Raw genomic sequence first — 13,041 nt, forward strand, 5'->3', positions numbered from 1 at the left:
GGCTTCCCGACCTGGGGTCCACAGACCCCCTGGTTAATCGTAGGGGTCCATGGCGTAACCAAGGTGGGTTCCCTGATTTAAAGTCTGGTCCATTTAAGCGCTCTGAGCATCAGAATTACACCAACAGTGCTGATTTCCCATCGCGAGATTTTGCCTGGTGTGAACAATCCCATCCCCAGAAACTTGGTTGCAAGAAATCTGTCAAGGGATCATGGCTTCTTTTTAGATAAACCAAGTCATTCCCGTGGGTGTTGGGAAAATGAAACCATGTGGACAGAAGTTAGGAAAAGGATTGAGGTGAGGAATTTGAGACATTGTCCATCAAAGGAGAGGAAAGGCATTCTTAAGGAAGCCAGCATGGGACTATTGTGCTGATTGGCCACCTTCGGGGTGGTAATAAGTATATTGATATAAATCTATGCTAAAGATGGTTAGGAAGGTGTAATAAATGGCTGACGCTATTCACGAAACTCGCTATCCTTGTCAGTGAGCATTTCATTCTCTTTAACATGAAAAAAAATTAGACATCATTTATATCATTAGGCATACAGAGCAGAAACAGGCCCTTTGGCCCACTGATTCTATGCTAACCCTCAAACACTTATTTGCACTAATCCAGTTATATTCTCCCTAAAATTATATCGAATGCCCCCCTTTCAGATTGAAAACATAGAAACATAGAAAACCTATAGCACAATACAGGCCCTTCAGCCCACAAAGCTGTGCTGATCATGTCCTTCCCTGAGAAATTACCTAGCCCTCTATTTTTCTGAGCTCCATGTATCTGTCCAAGAGTCTCTTAAAAGACCCTATCGTATCCACCTCCACCACCGTCGCCAGCAGCCCATTCCACACACTCACCAGTCTCTGCCTAAAAAACTTACCCCTGACATCTCCTCTGTACCTACTTCCAAGCACCTTAAAACTGTGCCCTCTTGTGTTAGCCATTTCAGCCCTGGGAAAAAGCCTCTGACTATCCACATGATCAATGACTCTCATCATCTTGTACACCTCTATCAGGTCACCTCTCATCCTCCATTGCTCCAAGAGAAAACGCCAAGTTCACTCAACCTGTTTTCATAAAGCATGCTCCCCAATCCAGGCAACATCCTTGGAAATCTCCTCTGCACCTTTTCTATGGTTTCCACATGCTTCCTGTAGTGAGGCAACCAGAACTGAGCATGGTACTCCAAGTCAGGTCTGATCAGGGTCCTATATAGCTGCAACATTATCTCTTGGCTCCTAAACTCAATCCCATGATTGATGAAGACCACTGCACTGTATGCTTTCTTAACCACAGAGTCAACCTGCGTCGCTGCTTTGAGTGCCCTATGGACTCAGACCCCAAGATCCTTCTGATCCTCCACACTGCCAAGAGTCTTACCATTAATGCTATATTCTGCCATCATACTTGACCTACCAAAATGAACCATCTCACACTTATCTGGGTTGAACTCCATCTGCCACTTCTCAGCCCAGTTTTGTGTCCTATCAATGTCCCGCTGTAACCTCTGACAGCCCTCCACACTATCCACAACACCTCCAACCTTTGTGTCATCAGCAAATTTACTAACCCATCTCTCCACTTCTTCATCCAGATCATTTATAAAAATCATAAAGAGTAGGGGTCCCAGAACAGATCCCTGAGGCACACCACTGGTTACCAGCCTCCATGCAGAATGTGACCCGTCTACAACCACTCTTTGCCTTCTGTGGGCAAGCCAGTTCTGGATCCACAAAGCAATGTCCCCTTGGATCCCATGCCTCCTTACTTTCTCAATAAATTCTTTCAGGTTCTATAACTTACTTTCACAACTGGGGCCAATTAACCCAACCCATTCTTTTAGAAACATGCAGTCTCCACATAGTCAGCCACAAGCTGCAGGCTGTGAGATAAGATAACAAGACAAGGAAACATCTGAGGATGTTAAACCTACAATAGAGTCATACAGAACACAAACGAGCTATTCAGCCCAGCTGGGCCATATTGATCAAGCTTCCCATTTAAACCAAACACATGTGCCTCCATCTGGCCCACAGCGCTCTAAACCTTTCATATCCATTTACTTGTCTGAGTATCATTTAAATATTGTTGATGTATCCTCTTCAATTCCCTTTGCCAGTCCGTGCCACGTACTGACTACCTGCTGGGCGAAAATGGTACCCCATAGAACATAGAGCATAGAACATTTCAGCCCATGATGTTGTCCTGACCTTTTAACCTACTTCAATATCAATCTGAGTGAGTACAGCAGTTTCTGCTTTAATTTAAAATTTCCTGCATCTGCAGGATTGTTTTATATTTTTACAGGACAGAACCGAACCTTACCCATGTGTGGACAATGGTGCCTGGTGAGATCACACAGCCTCCCTGCATGCACATTACCATCTCTGGGTCAGAATAAACCAGGTGGAAGCACAGACCAGTCTCAAAGTTCAAGATCCCAGTGGACAGTGTAAGTGAAAAACCATTTCGTCATTTGCATACGCATATCAAAGTTCAAAGTTTGAAGTAAATTTATTGTCAAAGGAATAACTGTATCTGTCATCATAAACTGTATGACCCTGAGATTCATTTTCTTGCAGGCATTCACAGTAGGACAGAGAAATACAATAGAATCAATGAAAATCTACACACAAATTCTGATAAACATTCAATATACAAAAGATGACAAACTGCAGATACAAAATAATACTAATAAAGTATAAAAGTAATGAATAATATTGAGAGCAAGTTGTAGTGTGTTGACCTGTTTATTTTAGTTTATTTATCATTAGAGATTGAGCACAGAATAGCCTTTCAGCCATGCTGCCCAGCCAACCCCAGCAACCCCAGTATAACGCTAACCCAATCACAGGACAATTTACAATGGCCAATTAACCTACTCAGTACTGTGGGAGGAAACCAGAGCACCTGCAGAAAACACACACATCCCATGGGGAAGACATACAGAGAAATCTTACAGAGGACGCGGGGTCGGAACTCTACATCTCGATGCCCCGTGCTGTAATAGCATCATGCTAACCACTACACTACTGTGACGGTAAGTGAGTTGGGACAGATCCAAATGTCTGCTGTGGCAGAAACTGGTATGTTTCATGACCAGCCTCTCAGAGCACTTTATCACAGTGGATGCAATGCCATTGGATGATGGTCAATGAAACAATCCAAATGTGCAGAGGAAAAGGCGAAAGGAGCCCAAAAGCCTTCCTGTCTTGTTATCTCATCTGCAGTCTGCTGTCCAGGACAGCTGACACCTGACTGGGGCATTTAGAATATAGAACACTACAGCACAGGAACAGGCCCTTCAGCCCACAAAGTCTGCACCAACCAAGATGCCCATTTAATCCAAATTCCTTCTGCCTGCACATGGTCCTTATCCCTGCATTCCCTGTATATTCCCACCATCCAGCCCAGGCTCTCTTCTCACTGCTGATACCAGGAAGAAGGTACAGGAGCCTCAGGTCCCATACCACTAGATTCCAGAACAGTTATTACCCTTCAACCACCAGACTCCTGAACCGGCATGAATAACTTCACTCTCCTCAACACTAACCTGATTCCTCAACCTCAACTCACTTTCAAAACTCTACAGCCATATTCTCAGCATTATTTATTTATTTGTTTATTTGTTTCTTTGTTTATTTATTTATGAATTGCATTTGCACAGTTTCTCTTTTTTTTGCACATTGGTTGCTTGTCAACCTTTGTGTGTAGTTTTTCATTGATCCTACTGTATTTCTTTGTTCTACTGTGAATGCCTGCCAGAAACTGAGTCTCAGGTAACACATACGTACTTAGGTAATCAACTTTCTTTGAACTTTTGAACTCTATTCATGTGCCAGTCTGAAAGGCGGTTAAACACCACCGTCACATCTGATTCTACCACCACACCTGGCAATGTGTTTCAGGCACCTACCGCTCTCTGTGTAAAAAAAACCTGTCCACACATCTCCCTTAAACTTTCCCCTCCCACCTTAAAGTTACATCCTCTAGAATTGGACATTCCTACTCGTGGGAAAAGGACTCCGACTACCCTGTCTCATAATTTTACAAACGTCTGTCAGTTCTCCCCTCAGCCTCTGACACTCCAGAGAAAACAACCCAGGGTTGTCCAGTCTTCCCTTATGGCTGACACATCTAATCCAGGCAGCATCCTTGTAAAATTAACTTGTACCCTCTCAAAAGCCTCCACATTCTGGAATGAGATGTCCAGAACCACTCACGATCATGGTGATAAAAGTTGTCCCTGGTCATTTTACTGGTCGGCCCATCCGGCTCTCCAGAATGATCGGCTACAAGTTGGTCTCAGAATCACTCACGGGTAATAAATGAGGTAATGCATAATACTTTACCTTTGGAGACAGTCCAAGTTTGTTGTGTGCTCTGGGGTACAACCACGGTAGTTGTCTGCAGTAGCCGCACTGTCAACAGATTAAAGAAACATCAGGAATGTGGGCTACAGTTAGCAAAAACACTAAGTGAACCATGTCAGGCCAGGGTTTAGAGGTGAAAGAGAAAAATTAAACGTTACCTTTATTTTTCACATGTACATCAAAGCACTCAGTGAAATATGCTGCTTGTGTCAACAACTGACAGTCTGACTGTGTGCAGGGACAGCCCACAAGTAACACCCTGCTTCCAGAACCAGTGTAGGATGTCCACAACTTACTAGCTCTTTGGAATGTAAGAGGAAACCAGAGCACCCGGAGGAAACCCATGCAGTCATGGGGAGAACGTAGAAGCTCCTTACAGACGGTGGCAAGAATTGAACCTGAGTTGCCAGCAATGTAAACCATTATGCTAACTGTTTATGTCCTCTTCCCCAGCTGGTATCCCAGTCAGGATGACCAGTGCCTCTGTGCTGAGCCATCGCCAGGCCTGGTGAAGGTCAGTGCGCTCACCATTTCCTGGTCAGCATGTTGTCACATGCAGCTCAGATGTCAGGTGTATTTAACCACCCGCAGTGCTTCTGGAGTCAATGGAGGACTCCATTCTTTCAGGATTCAGCCTTTGGAATGAAGATTGCAGCCCAGACAGAGGAGATCATTTTAACTTCTAGGAGATAAATACACTCAGTGGCCATTTCATTACATACACCTATACGTCTGCTTGTTAATATAAAGCATCTAATCAGCCAATCATATAGAAGCAACTCAATGCATAAAAGTATGCAGACATGATCAAGAGGTTCAATTGTTGTTCAGACAAAATATCAGAATGAGGAAGCAATGTGATCTAAGTGACTTTGACCAGGGAATGATTGTTGGTGCCAGACGAGACGATTTGAGTATCTCAGAAACTTCAACTTCTGGGATTTTCCCACTCAACAGTCTCTCAAGTTTACAGAGAATGGGGTAATAAGCAAAAAAAAAATCCAGTGAGTGGCAGCTCCTTGGGCGAAAATGCCTTGTTAATGAGAGAGGTCAGAGGAGAATGACCAGACTGGTTCATGCTGACGGAAAGGTGACAGTAACTCAATAATCCACACATTACAATAGTGGTGTACAGAAGAGTTTCTCTGAATGCACAACACTTCGAACCTTGAAGGTGAGAGGCTGCAGCAGCAGAAGACCATGAACATACATTCACTGATATCTCCTGTACTTAATAAAGTGGTCACTGAGTGCCAATATTCTTAAAGTTTTGAAATATTATTTACTGTTTCAGTTCATTAAACCAATTTCTCCATTTTTATATCATTGATTATCAGAAATAGTTGAAAAGGCTTTTAACAGCAGTCGCAAGGGATGCTACAAAATTCCTGATGAAGGTTCGCAGCCTGATTTGTTGACTATTTATTTGTCTCCATAGATGCTGAGTTCCTCCAGCATTTTGTGTGTGTTGCTCTGGCATCCACCACTCTCTGTGTAAAAAATCTTTCCCCTCATATCTCCTTTGAACAAATTCCCTTAAGCCATATGCTTTCTTCACTGTTCTATCAACAACCTGTGTAGCCGCTTTCAGGGAGCAATGAACTTGGACCCTAAAATCCCTCTGCTGTGTTAAGGGTCTTGCCATTAACAATGTATTGCCTCTTTACATTTGACCTACCAAGGTGCAACACTTTATGTTTGGCCAATTTAACTCCACCTGCCATTTCTCCGCCCATATCTGCACCTGATCTACAAACGTTTGTATATCCCGCTGTATTCTTTGCCAGTCTTCTACATTATTCCTTGCAAAATAATCTCTCCTTAGTTCAGTGTACTTAATTATTTCAGGAGTTTCTAAAAGGCCATTTATCTGTATTAATCGTTTTTATTATTACAGTTTATTACTTATAACAAATTATTCCTAACTTTATTTTTATTTATTGTGCCTAACTATTCCTCCCGTGCTGCTGTTCTCACAGATATGACTCAGCGGATGAGCCTTACTCAGCTGCAGTGGAATGAGGAGGTGGAATGTGCTTCGAGGACCTCAAGGATGCGCTGAGTGAGAACTCTGTGTTGCGTAGTCCTGACTTTACTAAAGATTTTGTGTTGCAGACGAATGCCTCAGACCATACACTTTTCAACACTGTATTTCATTTGCCTCTTCTTTGCCCATTCCCCTGAACTATCTAAGTCTCTCTGCAGGCTCTCTGTTTCCTCAACACTACCTGCTCCTCCATCTATCTATGTATCATCAGTAAATTTAGCCACAAATCCATTAATCCCATAGTCCAAATCACTGACATACATCATAAAAAGCAGCGGTCTCAACACCGACTGCTGTGGAACTCCACTGGTAACTGGCAGCCAGCCAGAATAGGATCCCTTTATTCCCACTCTCTGCTTTCAGCCAGTCAACCAATGCTCCACCCATGCTAGTAACTTCCCTGTAATTCCATGGGCTCTTACCTTGCTAAGCAGCCTCCTGTGCGGCACCTTGTCAAAGGCCTTCTGAAAATCCAAGTACACCACATCTACTGCATCTCCTTTGTCTACCCTGCTTGTAATTTCCTCAAAGAATTGCAGTAGGTTTGTCAGGCAGGATATTCCTTTCTGGAAACCATGCTGGCTTCACAGTATGTTTCATTGTTTCAATATACAGTGAATCTTTACCTTTTCTTTAAATACCAGCAGAGAGAAGAAGTGAGGGGTTACAGTCTGGACCATAACAATCCAGCATACTGTGAAGCAACAGCGTGATTATTCAATTGTGTGAAGACAGTCGCTTAAAAGGGTAAAACAATGGTGAATATTACATTGGTTTATTCTCGCCTCAATGGTTACAACAAGATAATTTCAAGGCAAAGCTATAAGAATAATTGATATATTTAATTCCATTAAATGACAATCCATCATTTTTGACCTCACTATTGCAAATATGATTAATTATTTTCCTTTCACCTTGAAGATGCAGGGCTGCCTACATAAAGTTCCCTCAAAGTTGCCATGCAAATTGATAGAGTGTTGAAGATGGTGTATGGTGTGTTGGCCTTCATTAGTCGAGGAATTAAGTTCAACAGCCACAAGGTAATATTTCAGCTCTATAAAACCCTGAATAGACTACCTTTAGAATATTGTGTTCAGTCCCGGTCACCTCATTATAGAAAGGATGTGGAAGCTTTAGAGAGGGTGCAGAGGAGATTTATCAGGATGCTGCCTGGATTAGAGAGCATGTCTTATGAGGAAAAGTTGAGCAAGCTAGGGGTCTTCTCTCTGGAATGAAAGAGGTTGACAGTAAACTTGATTGAGCTGTACAAAATGACAAGAGGCATGGATGGAGTGGATAGCCAGAGATATTTTCCTAGGGTGAAATGGTGAAAGCCAGTGTCACAATTTTGAGGTGATTGAGGGAAAATGTAGGCAGTATGTCAGAGGTAAGATTTGTTCACAGAGATTGGTGGGCGCTTGGAAAGGCCTGCCAGGGCTGTGGTAGAGGAAAGCATGAAAGGGGTGTTTAAGAAATTCTTAGGCACATGGATAACAGAAAAATGGAGGGCTATGGGGAAAGGAAGGGTTAGATTGATTTTAGAGTAGGTTAAGAGATTGGCACAACATCATGGGCTGAAGGACCTGCACTGTGCTGTCGAATTCTATGGTGTATATTCTTAATTGTGTAAAGGCAGTTGCCTCTGGGGTAAAATGATGTTAACTGTGCTAAATATTGCAACGTTTTCTTCTCGCCTTCATTGTTTCTATGCCAACAGGAGAATTTCAAGGTAAAACTCTAAGAATAATCTATATTTTCTAAAAGACATCTCCATCAGTTTTGACACACATTTGGAAGCCTGATTAATTATGTTGCTTTCACCTTGAAGATGGCAGGATGTGAACATGAAGCTCAATCTCACCTCTCACTTCGGTGCCATTTTCCCCATTCGATATTGACAGCCACCTCCTATTTAGGTATGCGATTTCCTGAACTCTGCATCGGTAGTGCCCTTCATCAGAGCTGTGAAACTTGTCGATGATCAATACAAAGATCTTGGCGGCACCTTGCTGAAAGAACTGGAGTTCACAGTGGTGCTCTTTGCAGTTCCGAAAGGCCTGTACATGGCCGGTCCGGTTCACTCTCAGGATTCGTTGATTGCTGTTCTCTGCATTTGAGAAGAACCACACCAGAGACAGGTAACTGTTCTTCCGCCTCTGCTGGGACACTCGGCAGAACAGACTCCCCCGCTGGCCTTCAGTGAACTCCACCACAGGCCCCGGAGTTACAATAACACTCAAGGCCTCACAGAAATCTGTAAGAAGATGATGACATTAGAATCAATATCAAAATATTCTACAAAATCCATACATGCTGTCAGATGTCATTGATATATATTGATAATATAATATACATAATAGAACATAGAACATTACAGTAGAGTACAGGCCCTTTGCCCCACAGTTTCTACAATTGCAATAGCTACTGCACCAGATTCAGTCCTGGTAAGATTTTGTCGGGTAAATTTGTTACGAGGAAGCAGGTTCACAGGTTTGGTCAGTGAGACAGAAGACAGAGATACAAATAAGCACATTAACCATTTATTGATAGGCAAACTGTACAGCATTCAATCAAAGATCTAAGCCACACTAAATTACACAAACTACGACAGTAAACATTCAGTAACACTTCAAGCTCAACAGGTATCTCATTAAGTCTCCCCAAGTTACAGAACTACAAAACTAAACATTCAGTAAGCCAATACTTAGCTAAGAGAGTGCGTGAGTCCTCCAGAATCCACAAGCATACTGTTAGTAACCTCAGTGTGAAGGTGAATGCTCTGAAGACAAAGGAGGCACCTGAAACCGAACATAGGTGCTGTGGCAGATAAAGCAACCAATGGGAAAGAACTGCTCCATACTTCACACGGGCCAGGCGATGCTCAGCATGGTAGAAACAGCTTTTGACCGACAAGTAAACTAACCTTAACATGAGAAAATCTGCTGATGCTGGAAATCCCAGCAAAACAAGCAAAATTTTGGAGGAGATCAGCAGGCCAGGAATCTATGGAAAATAGTAAACAGTCAATGTTCTGGGCCGAGACCCTTCATGAGGACTGGAAAAAAAAGGATGAGAAGTCAGAACAAGAAGGTGGAGGGAGGGAGGAAGAAGTACAAGGTGGTGGGTAATAGGTGAAACCGGGGTGGGGGGGGGGAGTGAGGTAAAGAGCTGGGAAGTTGACGGGTGGAAGAGATAAAGGGTAGGAGAATTGGGAATCTGATAGGAGAGGGTAGAAGACCATTGAAGAATTGAAGAAAGGGAAGGGGGAAGAGGAAGAAGCACCAGAGGAAGGTGATGGGCAGCTATGTAGATAAGGTGAGTGAGGGAAACAGGAATGGGGTAATTATGAAGGGGGAAGTAATTACCAGAAGTTCAAAAAATTGATGTTCATGCCATCAGGTTGGAATATCTAGATGGAATACAAGGTGTTGCTCTTCCAACCTGAGTGTGGCCTCAGATCAGCAGTAGAGAGGCCATGGACTGACATGTTGAAATGGGAATGGGAGTGGAATTGAAATGGGTGGCCACTGGGAGATCCCATTTTTTCTGATGGATGGAGCGTACCCCACTCTATGTCGGGTGACCGTCGAATAAACTAACCCTTCACATTACAAAATTACAATCAGAATGATTTTCATAGACTTCAAATGATTTGACAGTGCACCATAATCTTCGACATATATTTGTTCTCTATGTACACTTCTTCAGTAAACTTCTCAGATTTCAAGTCTAGTAATTAAGTTCACAGAGTGATATGAGGTACATATCTGGCCTGTCACAAACACAAGAGGTTCTGCAGATGCTGGAAATCCGGAGTAACACACGCAAAATGCTGGAAGAACTTAGCAGGTCAGGCAGCATCTATGGAAAAGAGTAACAGTGAACGTTTTGGGCCAAGACTCTTTATCAGGGCTGGCCCAGGAAGCAATTGTGAATAACTGATGTTATCTATAAATCTTTAAGCTATCAATTGGAAGTGTGAAAATATTCGTATACTCTAAGGCTTTGTCCAAATCTATAACTGGAAAGTATGGTCCATTTTCTTAATAATGAACTTCAGAATAGTATGGAAAATGAACAGGCATGCTGGCTTTTCATTCACTCCCCCTTGTTTGGATCCGATTCAGATGAATAGACTGAAAACCCTGTCACTTTTCTCTGCCTTGGGATTCTTGTGTTTGTTGTGTATATCTTTGTTTCTCAGTGAATGAGATCATAGAGAATCCACTAGCAATCATCTATAGATCAGCATATCCCTCAGGCAAGCCACCAGGAGGCAAGATGGGAATTTTATGTGAAACAAAATATCTTGGAAATGGGACAAACAGAAAGTATAATGACAGCGATGTTCTGGTTCAGTGTAACAGGGGCTGCAGAGACCTCTAGAAGGATGTTAAAAACACACAACTCAAGTCTTTAATGACATCCCAAGACATTCAAAATCAGTAAAGTCTTTGAAATGAATATTTGCAGTGTAGGTGGCAGTTGTGGACAGAAATAACGGGATTATCTCCTGGTTATTGGTGGTAATTTAACAGAAAATGTTTAAATTACTTGGCTTCTGTTCCCTCACTGATTTTTGAATACCTGGTCAGAATGTGGCAGCTGCCTTCAGTTTTGAACAAGTGATAACTTCGAGTGAAGAAGAGAAGAGAAGGGAAGTTCAAAGTCTAAAAGTACATGTACATGTACAAGTACAAAGTACATGTAAGTTATCCCAAGATTCATTTTCTTGTGGACATTCACAACAGACCATTGAATCAATGAAAAACTATACACAAAGACTGACAAACAAACATTAAGAAGGTGGGGGCAGGGGAATGAGTGCAAACTGACAGGTAAGGGATAGGTGAGACCAGGGGAGATGAAGTGAGAAGCTGGGAGGTGATAGGTGGAAGAGGTAAAGGGCTGTAGAAGAAGGAATCTGAGAGGAGCATGGGAGAAAGGGAAGAAAAAGGGAAACCAGAAGGGAAGTGATGAGCTGTTGAGAAGAGAAGGGTAAGAGGGTATCCAGATTGGGGAATGGAAAAGGAGATAAGGAAGAAAAATTACTGAAAATTAGAGAAATCAATGTTCATGCCATCAGATTGGATGCCACCCAAATGAAATTTGAGGTATTGCTCCTCCAACCTGAGTGAGGCCTCGTTGTGACCATCAAGGAGGCCATGGACTGACATGTCAGAATTGGAAGGGGAAGCGACCAGGAAATCCCACTTCCTGCAGTGGGCAGAGGGAAGGTGCTCGATAAAATGGTCCCTCGACCTGCGACGGACCTCACCAATACTGAGGGGGCTGCACCAGGACCATCGGTGTAACTAACGCAGGATTGCAGGAAAAGGGCACAAGATTAGGACTGGGTAGAAAGCTTTATGTGGAGACAGGATTTGCAGCTATTATAAGCAATATTTGTTTTGAGAAAGTGCCGGTTGTATGAGACCTCAATGTATAAGATCTGCTATCATTACAATATTTGCACAAACAAGAGAAAATCTCAGACGCTGGAACTCTGAGCAACACACACAAAATGCTGGAGGAACTCAGCAGGCCAGACAGCATCTATGGAAAAGAATAAAGTCAACCTTTTGGGCTGAGACCCTTTGTGATTGAATAATTGCACAAACATGTTTTCTACCTGTAGAAACAAAAGATTCTGCAGATGCTGGAAATCTTGAACAACACACACAAAATGCTGCAGGAACTCAGCAGGTCAGGCAGCTTCTATGGAGGGTGATTGATGTTTCAGGCTGAGATTTTTCATCAGGATTCATCACAGCTGTTAATTAGCTCTGAATCACAGTGGTACTTTACACCCGAGCTGGCATGTTCTGACTTAGTTCATAAGATACCTTCTGAAAATCCAACCACCCCACACCCTAAACCTAATATAATCACATATACATGTAACTGTTCGGTTAATTTCCTGGTAATTACCGTACAATTGCTTCTGTACTTTTTTAGAAGCTTCTTAGTTTTCAGTGGTAGGTGTCACACTCTTTGACTCTGGCTATTGTATAAAGTAATTATTATCACTGGAACTTTGCTATCTCTAGTCCGTCTATGAGATGACCATGACTGCTTTATGCTTTGTCTTACTCTTAGTGTCATTAAGAAATAGAGTAAAGAAACAGGCCCTTCAGCCCATCCAGTCCATACTGAACCATTGAAACTGCCTACCCCCCATTGACCTGCATCTGGACCATTGCCCTCCATATTCCTACCATTCATGTGTCCATCTAAATTTCTCATAATCTTTGAGATTGAGCTTGCATACATCATTTGCACTGGCAGCTCATTCTACACTCTCATGCCTCTCTGAGCGAAGAAGTTTCCCCTCAGGTTTCCCTTAAACTTTTCACCTTTCACCCTTAACCCATGACCTCTAGTTGTGGTCTCAACCAACCTCAGTGGAAAAAGCCTGGTTGCATTTATACTGTCTATACCCCTCAACATTTTGTATACCTCTATCAAATCTCCTCTCAATTTTCTATATTCCAAGGAATAAAGTCCTCACCTATTTAATCTTTCCTTACAACTCAGACTCCAGACTTGGCAACATCCTTGTAAAGTTTCTCTGCAATCTTTCAACCTTATTTACATCTTTCCTGTGAGTGACCAAA

General features: G+C 42.6%; 1 protein-coding gene and 1 long non-coding RNA gene across 6 annotated transcripts in view; one reads left to right on the forward strand and one right to left on the reverse strand.

Moving 5' to 3' along the window:
* The window catches only part of vstm4a (V-set and transmembrane domain containing 4a), a 61,398-nt gene that overhangs the window by 33,169 nt on the left and 15,188 nt on the right, over window positions 1-13,041 (reverse strand). For all 5 annotated transcript variants that reach the window (XM_073025657.1, XM_073025655.1, XM_073025656.1 and 2 more), the window contains exons 2-3: window positions 8,286-8,678; window positions 4,357-4,425 (exon numbers count right to left, since the gene is read on the reverse strand). In XM_073025657.1, coding sequence (XP_072881758.1) covers window positions 4,357-4,425; window positions 8,286-8,678 — 462 coding nt within the window. The remainder of the gene's footprint in view (window positions 1-4,356; window positions 4,426-8,285; window positions 8,679-13,041) is intronic.
* On the forward strand, window positions 6,357-7,805 carry LOC140714400 (uncharacterized). The gene is made up of 3 exons (XR_012095868.1): window positions 6,357-6,439; window positions 7,069-7,182; window positions 7,346-7,805. It is a non-coding gene; the product is annotated as an uncharacterized lncRNA (long non-coding RNA).

The sequence above is a fragment of the Hemitrygon akajei genome, chromosome 21 (genome assembly GCF_048418815.1).
Source record: "Hemitrygon akajei chromosome 21, sHemAka1.3, whole genome shotgun sequence".
Taxonomy (NCBI): domain Eukaryota; kingdom Metazoa; phylum Chordata; class Chondrichthyes; order Myliobatiformes; family Dasyatidae; genus Hemitrygon; species Hemitrygon akajei.